Source organism: Phalangium opilio, unplaced genomic scaffold (genome assembly GCF_054372755.1).
Source record: "Phalangium opilio isolate 3A_F unplaced genomic scaffold, DU_Popi_V2 ptg000017l_1, whole genome shotgun sequence".
Taxonomy (NCBI): Eukaryota; Metazoa; Arthropoda; class Arachnida; order Opiliones; family Phalangiidae; genus Phalangium; species Phalangium opilio.
The window spans coordinates 2,931,051-2,950,025 of NW_028324151.1; the positions used below are offsets into that span (position 1 = coordinate 2,931,051).

Sequence of the window (18,975 nt, forward strand, 5' to 3'; positions counted from 1 at the left end):
TCAGCGGGGTTTGCCCAAAGAATCATCGAATACCGTCAGTCTTGAGTCACTTGTATAGGTTGGGCGCTCGTGGCCTAATGGATCAAGGCGTTGGCCTCCGGAGCCAAAGATTAAGGGTTCGAATCCCTTCGAGTGCAGCCAGAAATTAAATTTTAAAACAATAGGAATTTAGTTAAAAGGTTCAGGATATAAACCTTGAAACGTCAAATCTGATAGAAATCCATCAGGCATTGATGGTTTCTATAACGGAATTCTGACGTCATCTAATCAATGACGATTTGAGTTAGGCTTAGAGGGGGTAACCTTGAAGTTCCTCAACACCAGGGTGTCAATGACCTTGAGTTTGATTAGGCCTAGTTATGTTCAAGGATGTCTTTGTCTACACCTTTTAAACATCTCAATTTGATAAATAATTTAAAACCATAAATATTCTGACACCAAAATGAATGAATTTTTATTTAATTATAAATAGTTAATACAGATATACAATATGGGCTTTTATTGATATATAAAAAAAAACAAGAATGAATGAGAGACATTATCTCTTGGCAAAGTTCTGATCCATTGCACTGCGATTACGCTGAATATTATACATCTTTTGTTTAACTCTGCTTTCCACACTACCAGTATCAGCCGCTTTTGACAAAAGTGGCCTAAAAATAATCAAAATTATTAGACTTTTTTTTTAATTTAAAAGTTAACTAAAACCAAATTATATAATTATTAATTACTTTATGAAATCAGGGGTTTCATGTTTCTGATTAGCATGTGCTTGTTTGGCTATTCTCTCCTCTCTCTCTTCCTCCTCACGATATTTTCTAACATTTCTTTCTCTTTGTTCTTGCCTCCATTTTGCATCATCCATCATTTCCCTGCGTTTTCTTTCAGCTTCTTCGGGATCTAATTTCTTTCTGTAATCAAATTTAATTTAATCGTTACTTCCGTTAGATTACTTATAAAATGCGGTGCGGTTATTTCTTAATACTTGGGTTCATTTCTTTGCCATCTTGGTGGTGGTGATCTAGCTCTTGTTTCTCTTTGTCTAGAATCATTTCTTGATTTTAAAACTGTTTCTCTATTGTTTTTCCTTGGTGGAGATCTTGAGCGATGACGTTCTTGTCGAGGTTCAGCGTCTAATTTCTTCCCTCCCTTGAAAAGAATAATATAAATAATAGATAAATGATTAGGCCTCGTTTAAAATAATAAAACTAACAATTAATCCATATTCTTTCCCATTTCTATAATATTTATCTCTTATTTCTTGGGCGTTCTTTTCTTTAACAACAACGGATTCTTCGTGTTTATGTTTTGAAGTTGAAGATTTTTCTTTGTTTCCGTGTTTGGATTTTTTTCTCGGACTTTCATCTTCGCTACTGTCGGATGTGTTGTCACTTTCAATTGTTTTCCTCTTCTTGCGTTTCTTGTCCTTCTTCCTTTTCTTTTTGCTCTTTTTATCCAAGGAACCTACACTTTGTTCCAACTATAACGAAACGTTAATTAATCAAAGATCGTAAAATTTAAAAATTCCTTTACTTACTAATTCTCGGAGTTGTTTCATTTTAACTGGATTATTTAGGAGTTGCTTTTTCTGGTCAGTTTCCCGTTTACGTATAGCAAATAGCGGATCTTCTCTTATCTTATTTGCCAAATCAACTGTTACATTAACGTTAGTTTGGCTAAAAATGGCTCCGGGTTGATCTGTAGAGTCTGTTGTAATTTGAAACTGTTAATTTAATTTTCAACCTGAATTTTAAAGTTAGATATTTTTCTTACTATCATATGATTGGTTCTTATTTTCCATCTGTTCAAGAATGTCGAATGTTTTGTCTAGCTGACGCCCAGTTAAGTATTGCTCACGATCAACAAGAGCAGCTGGTCCCTGATACATCCAGTCAAGTCTATCATCTTTTTTTCTTGATAAAAATCATAGCAAAGTTTAGTTAAATTAATTTAGAGTGATCCTTTCTTATAATTACTTACTTAACAACGCCTTTTTCTTCCGCGTAATGTCTAATTTCATCTCTGGCTCTTTCATCAGCTAACTCTTTTTGTAACTGTTCAATCTTTTTTTGCTCTGCTTCGTGTTTTTGTTCCGCTTTCCAAACTCTTTCGATATTCCTTAACGTCGACGGATGCCATGATTTTTTCAAATTCTAACGTTTAAATCTCACACATTAATTACAGTCTTTAATTAATGAATATAACGTTAATTTTAATAACAATTAACTCACCAAATCTCCTCCTCCCATGATTAGGCTTAGCGAATTTCTTGGGTTTCTCTATATTTTCTTATCCAATTAGCATAATTTTTCCAAGTTTTAAAGATTATGATATGTTTTACATCTACAAACTATTTTTACTTAAATTTGAAGTTCAATTTACAATTAAACTAATCAAAAAGTGCGCCAAGGACGCTACTCAAATCACTATGGCGACCATTTTCTCGCTTCGAATCCTTCGATTTTTTTTTTGATGGATTTGCTTACTTATACGTCAGCACCGAACGCACAGATAGTAGTTCCTCTGAGCTTTGGTGCGATCCGGTATTTTAATCAAAACATTCCATTAATCCGATCTGGCAACACTGTCTCGAACCGTCGAAAGTGAAGAACACAACGCTAGTGTGTAAACAACAACAAATATACGAAAGCCGCGTTGTTTGTCGTGGAATGTGCATAAATATTAAAAAAGTTTAAGTTAGAATTGTGTTTCGGAATATATTAGCTCATGCGTTTAACAAAACAAGCATTTTTTAAGCCTAATAAGTAAGTAATATCATATTACGACGGTATAAACGTCATATTATCGGAGACGCAAAGGCCCAAACTGTCAAGATTTAAGATCTTAGTTCTTCTTAGGAGTTTCTTGTAGTCAGTCACTTTGGCGCCTGTAGGCTTAACTTTCAAATATTTTACGCTTAAATATCCATATTATTCTCAGATAAAAATTATTTTCTGAGATGAATCAAAAAACACTCGCGAAAACCAAACGGATTACAATTTCTTCAGGATATGATCTTTGACCCTGCATACTTGGGGTCATCAACACTGTGCCTACACATTGTCAACTCGGAGAGAAATCTCTGGATGTCGCCTTTAATCAAATCATCGGTAAGTCGTTCTTAATTCATAATTGGTGGTGGTTATTAAACGCGTTCTATAAATCACAGAAACAGTTTTCTGTTCAGTCACATTATAATCTTTACATTTAAGATTGTCTTTTGTGCCTTATTAGTCTAAGAAATAGTTTACAAAATAACATCAGAGCTATTCAGTGTTTATTTTAGTGTTATTGTGGTTATAATATAAATACAGTCCACTCAAGCATGACTAAATTGTGTGCTCAGTAATGGTTTGAGGGTCATGGTGGTTTGGAGGGATTTGTGGCATTATATTTATTATTACTACAAAAGAACAACTTTCCCATTCAAAATCAATAGAGAATGTGTTTAGATAAAGAGATTGAAAGTAGTATCTTCAAAAAAATATTGATGAATTGAGGGGTTAGTGTACTTAAACTGAAATATTGGTTACTAGTGCCAAATAAATGAAATTACTGCTAAAGGTTGTTACCCTGTAAAGTCAGGGAATTTCAAAATAACCTAAAACTTGCAACTGTCATCATGAGGTCACTGAACTCTTAAGCCTTAGAACTAAAAATATTAAAATATAATAATTTAAACCCTCTTGAATCATTCACTCTTATCATTGTAAAACACCTTTTGTAGAGCAGTTCTAATCAACCTGCTAAGAATAGAAATTATTCAAAAAGGGGGTGTGAGATATGTTAGAATATTGACCACCTCAGCAAAGCTTGTTGGGAAGTCCCATCCACCCCCTCTTTACTAAGGATATCACCATCTAGTTGTAGGAACAAAAGCCCATTACTTGAAGTGAAACAAGTAAAATCTTAAAATTTTGACAAATCATTAAGAAGCTAATAAAATTATAGGAAATTATTAAGAGAGAAAAGCACATTTGAATATATTTAATCCTTAAAGATGTGAAATTAGTGTAATTTTATAAAAAAAAATCTCATTTAAATTTAGGGAACAAATTGGTACTTATAGTTTCATTCATAGATTGTATCATTTAATTTAATTGATTAATTGGTGGAAATTTGTATGTCAAGCATTAAAAGGTCTTAATTAAGTTACTGTTCCCATTTATAAGTCTTCTATATGATCTTTTGATCACAATACTTTCACTAGAACTTTGTACCACAATATTAGTGTTTTACTACTTCAATTTATAGACTTCTATTACATGTTCCATTTGAAAGTTAATTCCCCCATATTCAGCCCGCCCCCCTCCCTTCCCGGGCTCTCAATGGGCGCACTTTACGTGATCCCATCATTTCTTTTGTTCGCTTTTTGCAAAAATGGCACGCGCGCGAAATGACGTCAGTGTTCAGTTCGCCGGGATTAAAAACGTGGAAAGGCGGGCGGGGGGGGGGGGTTCCTCCTCTCCTCCTAATACTCTTTTTCCAAGGGGTGTAGAACCGTGTAGTGTACTAAGGTGAAGCCCATACGGCTTTAGTGTAGGAGAAGGAGCGAGAGAGATTTCCACAGCGTTATAGGGGAAAATTCTGGCAACTTTTAAACTACGGGCGTCCTGAACAAAAGCATTGAGTCACGAATACGCTTTGTCAGAGCTCTGGGATGAAAAAAATTTGGGTACTAGGCCTAGAATATTTTATTCCTTCAAAATGATTATAGGAACCCATGAGGGAACCCCTTGGTGACCCCCCTTACCTCCCCCCCTTACCTCTACCTCGCTTTCTCTCTCTAGAGATAGTAATGGCCCCTGTAAAGCGGCTTTTTAAAAATGAATTGAGAATTTCCTATGGAAGTAACGTATTAATCATTTTTACGGACGGACGTGACGTATTGTGTAAGGTTTTAGAACTTCGTATGCAAATTTTAGGGGATTTTTAGGACCGCTTTCTTCCGTTGTAAGGTAAAGGAAATTCGAGAATTGATCCGGTGCTATTCTTTATGAATTAGTTTAGAGAAGAATGCATACAGTTAATAAGAATAATTATGCGCCAATATATCCAATGTTATTTTTCTCTATGGGGTTTTGTGGGCCGGGCTTGAGAACTTGTCTTTCTAACTCTTTCAACGCTAGTTCCCAGGCAATTGCAAGGTAAAATTCGGCATAGATAATGATTAGTTTAGCTCTTTACCCAAAATCCACCTAGATACGTTGAGAAAACGGTTACACAGTGATTCCAATTAGCCGTATGTATTCCTGGTATCGAATTAATTGTGTTATAAAATTTGAATAATTTTCATTGCTCTACTAACTTCTGTAAAAATGGTTGACTTAAAATACGTTTGAAGCCAACCAAATCACGTTTTCTTTAGCAGTAGCATTTTTCCGATGGACCCCATCACATGTATATAAAACCATTGTGAAATTCTCTTTTAAGTTACCAATGGAATAAATGGACCAATTTCTGGTGTTCAATTGCCCACCCAAAATGCGCAATCCCAAAAGAATCTCTATTTCTTTTCTGAATTGAATTGAATTGTAGACCCTCATCCCCTACCTATAAGGCTTAACCGACACTTTTTTATAAGAGGCTATTTTATTTATTGAACTTGGTCCAAGTTACAATCTCTGAATCGGATCTTTTTCCCTAGTGAAAACCCAGTTCTCATGGGGTTAACTTAGCCCCTTCTATAACTGCGATATACCTATATTATGATGGCCATACAAATGGTATCCAGAAATCGGGGACATATCAATGTTAAAAGTTCATTCCAAGTCATAGAATTTGTGGCCCAAAAAATGAGATTGAAGATATAGGCATATGTAACATATTTGGAGTTGATGCGGGTAGAGTATGGCTTTCCGAGAAGGATACGTAGTCTGTGCCAGATATCCATACCCGTTTTAAGATTCCCATGAAAGTTCGTGTCCCATGTTTCATTTTGGCACTTAAAATGACGTCACCTCTATCCCATCCCGTCGCGGAAAGTGTCTTTCGGACCATTCATTCCACGCTTCGCGATATTTTGTACGCTACTACTATTGGAGAGAAATTTTTTGGAGAGGGGTGTCCATTCAAGCGGTACCGAAAAGAGCCAAACACCGTCGTCGAACGAAACCCCGATTTTTCCTAACCCCTCTTTTTTTTTTGTTCCCATGTTCCCTGAGGTGTGGAACACTTGTCAATGTGATGTAAACATGATTAAAGTCGGTTAGAAATAAATCAGTACCCAAAAAGTCTGGAATAGACAAGTTCGTTTAATACAAACAGATAAACCAAGACACAGGGGCGAGGCCGCCACTCGCCGCCATTGGGGTATCCTCCCCCTCACCAAGAAGCAACACTTGTCCGCAGACTATTTATAGTAGTACTACCATGAACTAATACCATGGTATCAGTAATTTTTCGATACTACAAATAGCTCTTTCTACTTAAAACGTAAAAGTGAAAATTAAAATTTGTCAGGGAAAATAAATGACTTTGGAAAAGTTTGTCAAATTTTGAAATTAAATGTCAGTAGCGAAACCCTGTATGTCTGTCCAACCCCTCTAATTTTTGGGGAGACCCTCTATGCCAGCGTGTGAACTCGTGATGTTGGGGAAGCCCGAGAGGACTGTTAGAGATCATTGGAGAAAAAAAGTTGGATGCGGGGCATCTGTGCCTCGGTTGCAGCAGTTGGATAGAGAGAGAGTGAGAGAGAGACAGTCCGACAAGAGAACAGAGAAACGGTCGTCGTCGTGTATGGTATGGTATGGTCGAAAACGCGACCGACCACATTCTCCATAAGGTCTCCTTCCCAGAAGGACGCCAAAAAATTATCGGCTTGACGGTTTCCGGAAATTCTCGCCCCCCCCCTTTTACCTCCTGCACCCTAAATTACGTACCTATTCACGCGATCGTATTGATTTATTTGGTCCCCCCCCTAACTAACTAACTAACTAACGGTCAACAATCTGTGTCCAGTTAAAATCGCCTATTTGTTTATGCCCAACGGTTTATTTCGTCGTTTGAAGCTGTCAACCAAATGTATGGATTTATATATATGAATGGAGATACGTAAATGTTTGGCAGTAAAGTTTCGTCTCAAATACCGTATTAAGTTGGTTTGTTTGCTTAGTATTTGATATTAATGTAACTCAAAATGGACTTGTAGTTAATGCAACGAAGAACTGAAAAATGTTTTCTCGTTAATCGGACTCTAGGTCTTAATTGACTTTGAATTTTATCGCGATCTGATAAAACAGAATCTAAGGATTCGTTTTAATTAAAACAAACTGTGCCTCTGGTTCTTAAGAGGTTTATTTTAAAAAATGCCCACCCTATTTAACGGTACTGATGACGAATCATCAAATAATCATTCGAGTGGTAAAGACAGGAGTACCATCATGTCGTGTACTAACAGGTCAGTGCCCCCTGCTCCTTGGTTTTTAATTTATTTCTTATGTTTTTGGTGATTTACTTACTAATGAAATGAATACGGAAAAATGTAGCTAGGTATTTTCTCCTTGTAAAATTATTCCCCTCCGTGGCGTTTTACCGTTTTTGGTCTCCGTGGCGGTTTACCGTTTTTGGTATATCCGGTAATAAATGTATTCGATGTCAAGGAAGAGTCTTTATGGTGATAATTGGTTTGGTTACGCTGTTAATTTTATTTTATTATATCCTCGTTCGGTGTACTTTGTTTAATATTTCATGGTCAGTTTGTGTTGGGGTGCCTCTCTTGAAATTAATAAGGGGAAAGGGCCTCTTGTTAGAGACTTCTAAACGGTACAACTTGGGGTAATTATTTTGGTAAGATATTTTTTTTGAGAAATAATGAAGTAACGAGAGGGGAAATTCCCTCGAGACGTGTGAATGATACAAGTTTGTAAATATTAAATTGTTGCTAGAAGTAAAGCACTCTAGACATAAAGATTATTAAATAGAAAACCCGTGTTATCTTCAAAAATAGCTTTTTTTAAAAAACCTAAATTTAACGAGCTGTGATTGATTGACATATCTTCAAGTACCTGGGACCGTTAGACAGAGGATAGTTTTATCTATAATATCCTTGAAACGTTGCTTGAAAAATTTGACCAAGTTCTTCTGACCTCTCAAATTTGGTGTCTTTATTCTGACCCCACTACCAAATGCTGGGTGTCCAAAAAAAATGCACATTAGTTCTCGCGCTCTGAGTTGTTTAAGGCCCAAATATTTGGTACTGTTGGACATAAGACAATATATAGTCTATGATGAGCCCAATGCATTTTAGATTAGCGTGTAAATTGCTATGAGTTCTGACGTCTTTAACTATGTCTATATTATTGTGATTCCTCTCTTGGGACGCCACTGAGTCTAAAAATGAATGAATTGTTAAACGTTGTTCTCTTAGGCTAATTACATTTTAACTGAGTCATAGATTAGTGTATAAGTTTGGTTATACAGGGTGTCAGAAGTTTCTTAATTAATTTTAAGGAGTCAGCCGTAAAATACTTTGACCAATCTTAACTCGAAAACAGTGACCCGGACGTCAAAATGGAGATAGATAGAAGTTACATTTTCTATGGTCAAAATCGATTTCCTAAAGAACATCCCCCTTAATTAATTTATTTATCAGACTTATCAAAAACACCCTGTATAATTAAAGAAGTAAATGTATAGTTAGTTTGTTGTATCTGAAGCGACGTATTTGTTCCCTTAATTTCACTTCATCAGTGGTGTTCAGTTGTGGAGCATGTCGAGGAGAGGAGCTGCGTTTTTTCGTGGTTCAAGCGGGAGTTACAATGTCCGGGCGTCTGAGCTGGCTAGGCAAAAAAGGCAACAACAGCAACAGCAGCAGCAACAACAAAGGCATCTTCTACTTCGAGGACTCTTGCTTAGAGATCCTCCGCAGCTCAAACTCATACCATGCATAGTATTCTTTTTAGATGACACTCAGCACAACTTCGACATGGACGTGAGAAATTCAGATTCCCTTGTAGTATAATTGAACCCAATCTTAATTATGAGGGCCATTCCATTTTGTGTATAGAAAGGGGTCAAGGGTCAAGTCTTGCTCGACGCGGTCTTTCAACATTTGGAACTAATTGAAAAAGATTATTTTGGCCTTCAATACGCGGATGTAGCCCCTGCCCCGGATGCCCTGGTATATAATGAAGTTTATTATAACCCTCTTTGAAAGACTTGGCTTGGTTTGACGCAAAATGCGTCATCGTTGAATATCTTTTAGAGATGGCTCGATCCGACAAAGTCCCTCCGTAAACAGATGAGAGTCGGACCACCTTATTTACTTTACTTTCGAGTCAAATTTTACATTTCCGATCCTAGCAAATTGCAAGAGGAATATACTAGGTTCGCTACCCAATTGATAAACGCGAGACTCACTCTCAAGGCCTTAGTTATAAAAGTCGAAAATGTATTTGAAATAAATAGGTATCATTTCTTCTTGCAAGTCAAGAAAGATATGGTGGAAGGCCGTCTTGTCGTTCCCGCACCAACAGCGGCTTTATTGGCTTCCTACTCCGTCCAATGTAATTTTAACCACGCGAAAGATAAACATCGTAATTCTAAGTTAATTTCGTGATATTATAGCCGAGTTAGGGGATTATAATCCCGAAGAACATCGCTCAGGCTACCTCACTGAACTTCGTTTGGTACCGGAACAGTCCCCCGAAATTGAAAGGCGAATTACTGAACTACATAAATTGCACCGGTAATTGTGCCGTTTTTATTTAGATGGATCATCGAAAATTCCCAATTTGGTTGGTGTTAGTTAAAATGGTTAGTTGTTTTATGTAGAGGACAGACTCCAGCTGACGCTGAATACAACTTCTTGGACCACGCGAAAAGACTGGACATGTATGGCGTTGATTCACACAGGGCACGGGTAAGGGTAAGCCATCTTCTTTCTAATCCTATAGTGTCTCTCTGTTGGTCAATGTATAGCGGAATAGCTTTCGTTGTTGTTTGTATATCAATTTTGCGCGAGCTTATATCAGACTTATTTGGTTACGCTTTAGTTAACCATGAAAGTTTTGTGTCGAATCTTATTAGGATTCAACGGGTGCTGAAATTCAACTGGGTGTAACTTCAACGGGATTAGTAGTCTTTCAAAACAACGTTAGAATAAATACCTTTTCCTGGGCGAAGATTGTTAAGATATCGTTTAAAAGGAAACAGTTTTTCATTCAGCTAAGGCGACAAGGTGCCGAGTCTTACGACAACTTGTTGGGGTTCAATATGCTCAGTTATAGATCGTGTAAGAATCTATGGAAATCATGCGTCGAACATCATTCTTTTTTTCGTCTTCATACACCGCGTCCACCCCCTCCTAAGAAACTCTTGTTCTTTCTTAGTTTGGGCTCCAGGTTTCGATACAGGTTCGTTAATGGTTGAATTTCGAAGGTCGTTAATTGCGACCTTCAACGCCTTGAATTCGATCTTGTATCTTTCCCGGATTAGTGGGCGTACGGAATACCAAACTGTTGAAGAAGGGAAAAGAAGGGCTCGTCCAGATAGAACCTTTATGAGGTCACCCAGTAGACGGTACACTCAACCTCGAGTGACGTCGCTGTTAGAACCAATCGGACCAACGTTAACCTTACGCGAACCACCGAAACCAAAGATAACGTTACAAGTTCCACCGTCGGGCAGCCGACCTATGCAAATAATGCAACAGTTGGTTGGGAAAGGTGAAACTCCGTCCACCAGTCATCCGCGATCTCTTCAAATCAGTCAACAGCAACAAATCGTCCGTCCTTACGATGCCGGGGCTTTCGGTCACGTCACCAGTCGCATTTCGGAAACTGATACCTACGTCAAACCAAGGAAGGCGTGGACGGAAAGCCCCGATAGTAGTAGCGTCCTGGAAGAGTCTCAACGCCAAAGTCTGCAATCGCTTCAACCTCCGCCGCCACCGCAGATTATGGTTCCAATGTTGGGACAAGTGTACGGTCATCCGAGGACACCGTTGTCCAATTCGTCCATCGGTACGTCCTCTTCGTTGATCGGTCACGTTCAACCCAGTACGTCCCACGATAGAGGAAGTTTAGGCTTAAGTTTGATGATGAAAGGATTGGAGTATATGGATGATGAACCGGCGTCTGAAGAACTTTATGACGTCCCGTCGTCTCAACATCTGGGTCCTGGTTCGTCATCCGAGACCTCCGCGTCTACGAATGGGGTGAGTACATGTCTGTCCCTTTTTTTAAAAAATAAAATTGTGCTGCAAGGGTTATTGGGAATGCTTCAACGTGATGTCGGAGTTATTTCACGGTAAGTGACAAGAAGTTTATCATTTGACGTGATTTAATTAAAAATACGCGGTTTTCGCTTATTACTTCGCGGTTACTTGAAACATATTAATAAACAAACTTAGCTCAACTTCAAATTATCAACTTCGGGTTTCGATAACTGTACATTCATATTCATATAACATTTTTATAAAAAAAAGTCATCTCGGCCATCTGGGTTAAGTCTTTTCATAACTTTCCCGAAGTGAAGTGCAAGAAGCCATTAATTTTTTTCTTTCATTTTGGAATGATAAACAAAGAGGGTTTATTATTTTTGAGTGTACGTACATACAGGAAGTGAAATATTTTGATAGCCTACTATGAAGGGGGAGGGGAAGATGTTTGGAAAGGAATTTAAAAGTTAAACTGAAAAAGAAAAACCCCCTTAATAGACCCTTTTAAACTGACACGCTTACGCAACTAAGTTATTTTAAGTTTCCCCTCTTCTTTCTCCCTATTTGCTAGCGCGTTGAAATAATGTGCTTTGTCAGGACTCAGTTTTCTTCGTATTTCTATATCATACACTTGACGAACGGTTCATCCCAGAGTCTCGCGTATTACCATGGTATTACTACACCACCTGTGAAACGAGAGTTCTTTTCGAAAACAGTTAAAACACTTCATTCTTTTCTCTTTGCTCCGGTGTAATTGTTAGTTGTTGTTTCTTGAACAGGACACGGTGGCTTTGTGCCAAAGATAAGGTTAGCTACATGGCAATAGCTTTTATTTTTTTCTGACACCGCGGAATCAACCCAAAATTGTCAGGTTTAATTTTAGTAGTTGGACTCATAATTTTTAAAGACTAAACCCAAGCTGGGCTGGGCCAAGTGAAAGGGAAACGTAAAAAATGATGTTGTAACGTCTGGCGGTTAACCAGAATAAGACTGGCCTTGATCTCTTATTTATTTGAAAAGATAAAAAGGGATAACGTGTTGATGGTATTTTTAACTTTTGGGAAAACGTTTCTCATCCATCCCTTTGACGTGAATAGTTCATAGCCTAATCAACCCTCGTAGTTCCCGGGTTGAGGAAGTGTCTTTGAGGTTAGGGTAGTCTTTAGGGAATCGTGTTGTCTAAGTAAGAAATCTTTACGGTGCGCGTGAACATGGATTTAATTGACGTATGGGATATTGTGATTTCACCAACAACCGATTGGACGTTTGAAACGTTTCCATGGAGTCTTTTGGCAATGTGTTGTCAAGAATCAAACTCTTTAGATGTAAAATTTGGTTTAATTTTAGTTTTACCATGACCATCTGGTAAAAGAAAATATGTCTTTTGTTTATGTGATTCGTAGGTTTGTCCTTATCGACCAGTAACCGTCCGTTTGGTCGCGGATGATAATGGTAGATTTGGTTTTAACGTCAAGGTGTGTTACTTTTATTATGACGTATGAACGTTTTGAGGGACGTGGTTTGACGTGGAGTTGTTGTAATTTAGGGTGGAGCTGATCAGGGTATGTCCAGTATATTAGTGTCTAGGGTCGCGCCTGGTACTCCGGCGTCATTATGCACGAGTCCTGGTCGACTTAGAGAAGGTGACCAAGTTATTTCTATCGATGGTCAAGATGTGGCTGGGTTGACGCACGAACAAGTGGTCAATTTAATTAGAAATGCAGGGGAATCGAGTAACAGAGAACTTCACCTCCAAATTTACCCTAACAGTGCGTTATTTCTTGGGTGTTTGACCCCTTAACAAAAGGTTACCTTCAACTGACCATTCGCGATGTACTTAGTTTTATACGGAGATCGGACGCAAGGCGATCTCTTTGGAAGTCAAACAAATGGAGAAGGGACGTCCAAGATGGAACCAGATTTCATGTACATTCCAGCTTACAATCACCAACAACAAATGAGGTTTGGTACATCCGGAAGTACTAGTTACTGCGACGAATTGGTCGCGTCCATGCTGATGTTGAGTGAACAGTGCGAAACTGGTAGTTTAGAATTACAATACGCTAGAGTGGAAAGGCGTATGAGCAATTTAACTTGCGAAGTTGCCGAAAGACCCGAAAATAGAGCTTGCAATAGATATTCGGACGTATTAGCATGTACGTTGTTAAATTGAATTGAATTGAATTTTCACTTGAATTTAGAAATTTCAATGGGGTTTTGGTATAAATCTTTTAGATGATAGTACGCGAGTTACACTTCAAAATGGATCACCCAATGGTGGTGATTACGTCAACGCTAATTACGTTAATGTAAGCTTGTTTAGAACCTTTTGACGTAACGTTACGTTTAATTTAATTTAATATCGGCACCTTCAGATGGAAATTCCCAGTTCAGGTTTAACAAATCGTTACATAGCAACGCAAGGACCACTTTTTCGAACGTCCAGTTCTTTTTGGCAAATGGTTTGGGAGCAATCGGCGCCTTTAATACTCATGTTGACGCAAACGAAAGAAGGCAATCACGCTAAATGCTTCCAATATTGGCCCGAACCCCTTACCTTTGCCGTTTATGGAAAATTTAAAGTTACAAATGTTAGAGAAGTCCTGGATCGAGATACTTCGACTTTTATGGTCCGACAATTCATGTTAACCAACACGGAGGTAAGGAAACGTTGTTAACCCTTTCTTTTTGGAAGTTAAGAACTGATTTCGTCAAATAGACCGGAGAATCTCGCGAAATTACTCAACTTCAGTATTTAAATTGGCCCGATTACGGTGTCCCCGCCGATCCCACCGATTTTATAAAGTTTGTCTTGAAAGTAAGGAAAATGATGGGTGAATCAGCTACGAAACCCTTGAGTCCTTCTTCACGAGAAGAAAGCGGAGTTTTCAATAGAGACGTGGCTGTCGTACATTGTAGCGCCGGAGTTGGAAGAACCGGCGTTTTTATTTTAGTTGATACGGCCATGTGCTTGATCGAAGCTAACGAACCAGTTTATCCCCAAGAAACTCTACGCAACATGAGGAGATGGAGGGCACTATTAGTTCAAAATTACGTAAGTTTAAATAATATTCAATGTTCTTACAGCCTCGCGAATCATCGAAATTTTGACCTATTTATCACACTTTATTTGTTCCGACGCGTTTCTCTAAGTTTTGGCCTATAATTGACCTATTTATCGCTTTATTTGTTCCGAGGCGTTTCTTTAAGTTTTGACCTATAATTGACCTATTTATCGCTTTATTTGTTCCGAGGCGTTTCTATAAGTTTTGACCTATAATTGACCTATTTATCGCTTTATTTGTTCCGAGGCGTTTCTTTAAGTTTTGACCTATAATTGACCTATTTATCGCTTTATTTGTTCCGAGGCGTTTCTCTAAGTTTTGACCTATAATTGACCTATTTATCGCTTTATTTGTTCCGACGCGTTTCTCTAAGTTTTGACCTATAATTGACCTATTTATCGCTTTATTTGTTCCGAGGCGTTTCTTTAAGTTTTGACCTATAATTGACCTATTTATCGCTTTATTTGTTCCGAGGCGTTTCTTTAAGTTTTGACCTATAATTGACCTATTTATCGCTTTATTTGTTCCGAGGCGTTTCTCTAAGTTTTGACCTATAATTGACCTATTTATCGCTTTATTTGTTCCGACGCGTTTCTCTAAGTTTTGACCTATAATTGACCTATTTATCGCTTTATTTGTTCCGAGGCGTTTCTCTAAGTTTTGACCTATAATTGACCTATTTATCGCTTTATTTGTTCCGAGGCGTTTCTCTAAGTTTTGACCTATAATTGACCTATTTATCGCTTTATTTGTTCCGAGGCGTTTCTTTAAGTTTTGACCTATAATTGACCTATTTATCGCTTTATTTGTTCCGACGCGTTTCTTTAAGTTTTGACCTATAATTGACCTATTGATCACTTTATTTGTTCCGAAACATCGCGTTTCTCTACGTTTTGACCTATAATTGACCTATTTATCACACTTTATTTGTTCCGAAACATCGCGTATCTCTAAGTTTTGACCTATAATTGACCTATTTATCACACTTTATTTGTTCCATAACATACACAGCAACAGTATCATTTTGCCTGTCAAATAATACTCCGATGTTTCAACGAAGAATTAGTGGTTCCTCTTCCGGAATACAGCCGAAGAACGTGACATCTCGATCGGTAACAAAAAACTATCACTTCAATGTCACAATCAATCGATTGTTGTACATAAAGAAAGGTACAATTTTTTTAGGCAACTTTTATTATATTTTTTAGAAGGTAATTAATTAATAATTAAAATTAACCTACCTTAAAACAAATCAGCCCTTAAGCTGCAGGCAGCTAAATATAAATTTTAATTCAACTCAATTCAAATCGGATTATGTTTAAATTAAATTAAACAAATCGAGCGGCGTCACTTTTGATTTTCGGGTGTTAATTGGTAGACTCAAGGTATTTGGTGGTACAAACGCGAGAAAGGCACATTTTTGCACACTTATCTAATGCATTTTTAATAAGACACATTGAATTTTATGCAAATTTTACGAGAACCTTAATGAAATTCCCCCAACCCTTAGCACTTGTATGAAAGAATAGGTCTAACGAACGAACAAAGGAATGATTGGTTTGATTAGAGACGTGTGATTGAGTTTGTGGTTAGAGATATAAATTTGAAAGGTGTGTGGATAATTACTACACCCCCCATCCCCACTTTACACGAATCTCCTTTTAATTAAACTCATTTAAAATTAATTAATTCACACACCTATTGCCAAGAGAGGAAAAAAAAACAAATTTAGACGGTTTAGCGTTAGAGAGTTGTCGGTTCAAGTTTAATAGAGCTTTTTTAATAAATATATAATTAAACGTAACGTGTCAGTAGCCGAAACGTTTTTTAAAAATAAAAGTATAAATGAGATATTTAAATTTAATTAATTAATTAATTAATTAATTAACAGAGTCCGTAATTTCGTGAAAGGTTAATTGATGCGACTTAATTAATATAATAACGTTAGACGTAGTTTTCCCCCCCTTTATAGGAATTCTAATGATAAAGGAACTGTTTTTGGAATAATGTACAAATTTAGAAATTAGGATTAAGATTAAGATTAAGATTAATAAGGTAAGACTCGGATGATTAAATGAAAAGATAATAATATTTGAACCCGCGTATGTCCCGTGTTAAACAAAGAAGAAAGAAGTGCTATTATGACGGTGCTTTTTCAATCTCGCCATGTAATAAAAGTTTGTGGATAGTTTTTACTAAGGTTTATGTTAGATTATTCGTTTATTTCATTTGAAGTTTCGAAATAATAATGAATATTAGAATTATGATGTGTTTATCTACTGCAATATTAAGAAGATACGAGAAATTAACTCAGTCCAAGGCTTATTCTACATTAAAGCCATTATCTATGAGAGCTACAAGTCTCATAGTCGGCAAGCACTAGCAGACGACTTTCTGCGGTATTCTATTGGACATCCGGTTGACTTATTGTCCAATAGAATTTTGTACTCCAACTTCGTCTGCTATATCACTTACCTCTCAGAATTCAACCAATCCCGTTTGGGGTAAATGGTTGACACGCAATGGCGGCGCAGTAGTCCCACATTTTTGAGCCTTTTTCTTTAATTGGTCGTATTTTCTTTTGTACAGTAGGTAGACATACAGTTCCAATTTTCATTATATTTTGTAAGCTTTTTCGAATGGAAAGAGAAATAATCTAAAGTGAACCTTTTCTTTAAGAGAGCTGATGCCAGTTTTAGCTTTTTATAAAAATTTAACCCCATGATCCCTCTTAATGAATTTTTAAACGAGGTTAAAATGTAAATTATTAATAATAGGCCTAGACGAGAAACGTGAATAATTTTTTAACTAATATTTTTTGGAGAAAGAATCTCGATTTAAACACAACCTTTTTTTAATTTAATTGTCCGTCTGTCTTATAATTGTGGGTTAGAATTTTATTTAATGGGCAATTAAGTGACGTCAACTATCAAGTAAGGAAAATAAGATACCATCGTAATGGCGGCGAAAAACGTCAGAATTCTTTACTTTCGTGAAAAGTTGATTTGCCTATAAATAATTTATTGAAAAACTGATTTTTGTGTGCGGGCCTATTTTTCTTTCAATTTGTACAGAAGAGAAATATTTAAAAAACTTTTTAGTAATTAGAAAGAAGTAAACAACAACAAACAAAAAAAATATAAACCAAAACTTTTTCTACCATCTTTTTTAATGTAGTTTAAAAATTACTAAAAAAAAACATAAATAACTAAAAAGTAAAAACAACGCTGCATATATATGTATATAATTTTCTTTCTTTATTTACATTTGTGCTTTTTTAATTAATGTTAATCTTTAACAATTCGTTTAATTGTTCTATTCTCGTAGTGATGGGAGTTGTAGGCGTTCTAATAATGTAACCCGATTCGTTTCCTCCTGCAGTGAAGTGTTTTTCTCCGTACGCTCCCATCAACTCTCTCAAAGCTTTGTTTCTATTTAGTAAATTTTGGTAATAATTTAGCCCTCCTTTCAGGAAGTCTTCTCCTAATTTGGCCGCAGCTTCGTCACTACATTTTTCCCAGTATAGCGTAATTGCATCCTAAAACGCAATGCGATGCGATAATTTTAAGTAACTCGGTAATTACTTCAAACTAGTTGTAATCTTTTTACCTTAAAGGCTATGTAAGTAAAATATCCCAGCGTAGAAGTTAAGGCATAGAACATTAATCTAATGTTTCTATGTTTTTGAAACAATTGGGCTTTTCTATTCCCCCATTTTGACAAGGTAACGGATACATTAACGGCAATTGCCGCTAAACCTCCGTAAACGTATACCGTGGGGTAATTTGAAAAATATATTTCACGAGCCATGACAAATTTTTGAGCGTTACTGCTTACAACTAATGATTGCTGTCAAATACAAGTAGGTGGTAAGAACTAATCTGACACGTGTTTGTCGGAGTTTTTTACTTGTAATTGTTTGCCAGCATCGCTAGTCCAATCTATATCTTGGACTTTCCTGAGTTTTATAGACGATCTTGGCACTTCATTTTCGTTTTGATAAGCAAATGTAGAAGGCATACCTATTATGGCACCGAATCTGGTGGTCGTAGAACCAGCTGTGAAAATATCTAGGCCATATACTGTGAAGAAATCTATGTTCTTTTTTTCCGATTCTTTTATTTGGCATAAGTTTAGAACCTGAATTAAGAATCTTAACACTTATAAAATCTAGGTTACTAAAAACCAATAATATGCCCAAGGGTCTAGGGATTAGGGACTCGTGTGTATCGTGTTTACCTCTTTAGCCCTAGCATCAACTTTTGGGTCCAACGGAGTGGGCCTACCATAACTATATAGCGTAAAAATGATTGCTTATATTCAATTTTTAAGTCGTTTTGACGATAACTGACCTCAAAGGTTACGTAACGTACCTGTACATATGAACCCATTCCTTCAATTGACGCAAACAAAACGTTTGAGGAATAAAATACACTCCAAAGGCTCCTAACGAAGCTCCGACTGCTAGAACATTACTTATTTTAATTGCAGAGTCTGAAACTAACCATTTACTGAACTTTGCAGCCATTATTTTCGAATTTAAATGAAAGTGAAACTACAACGAGTCTGCTAAAGTAGGTTCCACCACAACACACAGCCCAAAGGAACGTTTCATATTACGAGTCCCTGAATTGGGAGGTACGGCCAGCGGAAATCGTCGTTTATTAAGAAAAGAATAGTTGAAACTGGCCGTTACTTTTGGTTTTGGTATCGCGGACTGCCGAATTTCCTAGCAGACGACGCCAATGA

The 18,975-nt window shown here is 36.9% G+C and overlaps 3 protein-coding genes and 1 non-coding gene across 7 annotated transcripts; 2 read left to right on the top strand and 2 right to left on the bottom strand.

Annotated features, from left to right (window-relative positions):
• Nucleotides 1-63: 63 nt before the first annotated feature.
• TRNAR-CCG (transfer RNA arginine (anticodon CCG)) lies at nucleotides 64-137 on the top strand. The gene has a single exon. It is a non-coding gene; the product is annotated as a tRNA-Arg (tRNA).
• A 290-nt stretch (nucleotides 138-427) lies between these two features.
• Cwc25 (CWC25 spliceosome associated protein homolog) lies at nucleotides 428-2,470 on the bottom strand. The gene is made up of 8 exons (XM_089866289.1): nucleotides 2,232-2,470; nucleotides 1,981-2,153; nucleotides 1,774-1,913; nucleotides 1,538-1,707; nucleotides 1,214-1,480; nucleotides 986-1,149; nucleotides 732-911; nucleotides 428-653 (listed from the first exon to the last, which is right to left on the bottom strand). Exons 1-8 carry the CDS (start codon nucleotides 2,247-2,249, stop codon nucleotides 539-541), a joined length of 1,227 nt encoding a protein of 408 aa, XP_089722415.1. The 5' UTR covers nucleotides 2,250-2,470; the 3' UTR covers nucleotides 428-538.
• A 115-nt stretch (nucleotides 2,471-2,585) lies between these two features.
• Nucleotides 2,586-17,451, top strand: LOC149702468 (tyrosine-protein phosphatase non-receptor type 4-like). Of its 4 annotated transcripts, XM_089866281.1 has the most exons (17): nucleotides 2,586-2,765; nucleotides 2,941-3,110; nucleotides 8,692-8,932; nucleotides 9,008-9,121; nucleotides 9,206-9,327; nucleotides 9,409-9,506; nucleotides 9,568-9,688; nucleotides 9,775-9,868; nucleotides 10,030-10,355; nucleotides 10,438-11,158; nucleotides 12,565-12,636; nucleotides 12,708-12,930; nucleotides 13,003-13,317; nucleotides 13,397-13,470; nucleotides 13,537-13,821; nucleotides 13,881-14,216; nucleotides 15,238-17,451. In XM_089866281.1, the coding sequence occupies exons 3-17, from the start codon at nucleotides 8,711-8,713 to the stop codon at nucleotides 15,325-15,327; spliced, it is 3,213 nt and encodes a 1,070-aa protein (XP_089722407.1). In that variant the 5' UTR covers nucleotides 2,586-2,765; nucleotides 2,941-3,110; nucleotides 8,692-8,710; the 3' UTR covers nucleotides 15,328-17,451. The 4 variants fall into 4 exon arrangements, with proteins under 4 accessions (XP_089722407.1, XP_089722408.1, XP_089722406.1 ...); XM_089866282.1 differs by having other exon boundaries at nucleotides 2,586-3,110; XM_089866280.1 differs by lacking the exons at nucleotides 2,586-2,765; nucleotides 2,941-3,110 and adding an exon at nucleotides 6,616-7,399 and having other exon boundaries at nucleotides 9,775-9,862.
• A 9-nt stretch (nucleotides 17,452-17,460) lies between these two features.
• LOC149702469 (transmembrane protein 177) lies at nucleotides 17,461-18,889 on the bottom strand. The gene is made up of 5 exons (XM_089866293.1): nucleotides 18,600-18,889; nucleotides 18,466-18,517; nucleotides 18,136-18,366; nucleotides 17,836-18,075; nucleotides 17,461-17,764 (listed from the first exon to the last, which is right to left on the bottom strand). The coding sequence occupies exons 1-5, from the start codon at nucleotides 18,752-18,754 to the stop codon at nucleotides 17,504-17,506; spliced, it is 939 nt and encodes a 312-aa protein (XP_089722419.1). The 5' UTR covers nucleotides 18,755-18,889; the 3' UTR covers nucleotides 17,461-17,503.
• Between the last annotated feature and the right edge of the window lie 86 nt (nucleotides 18,890-18,975).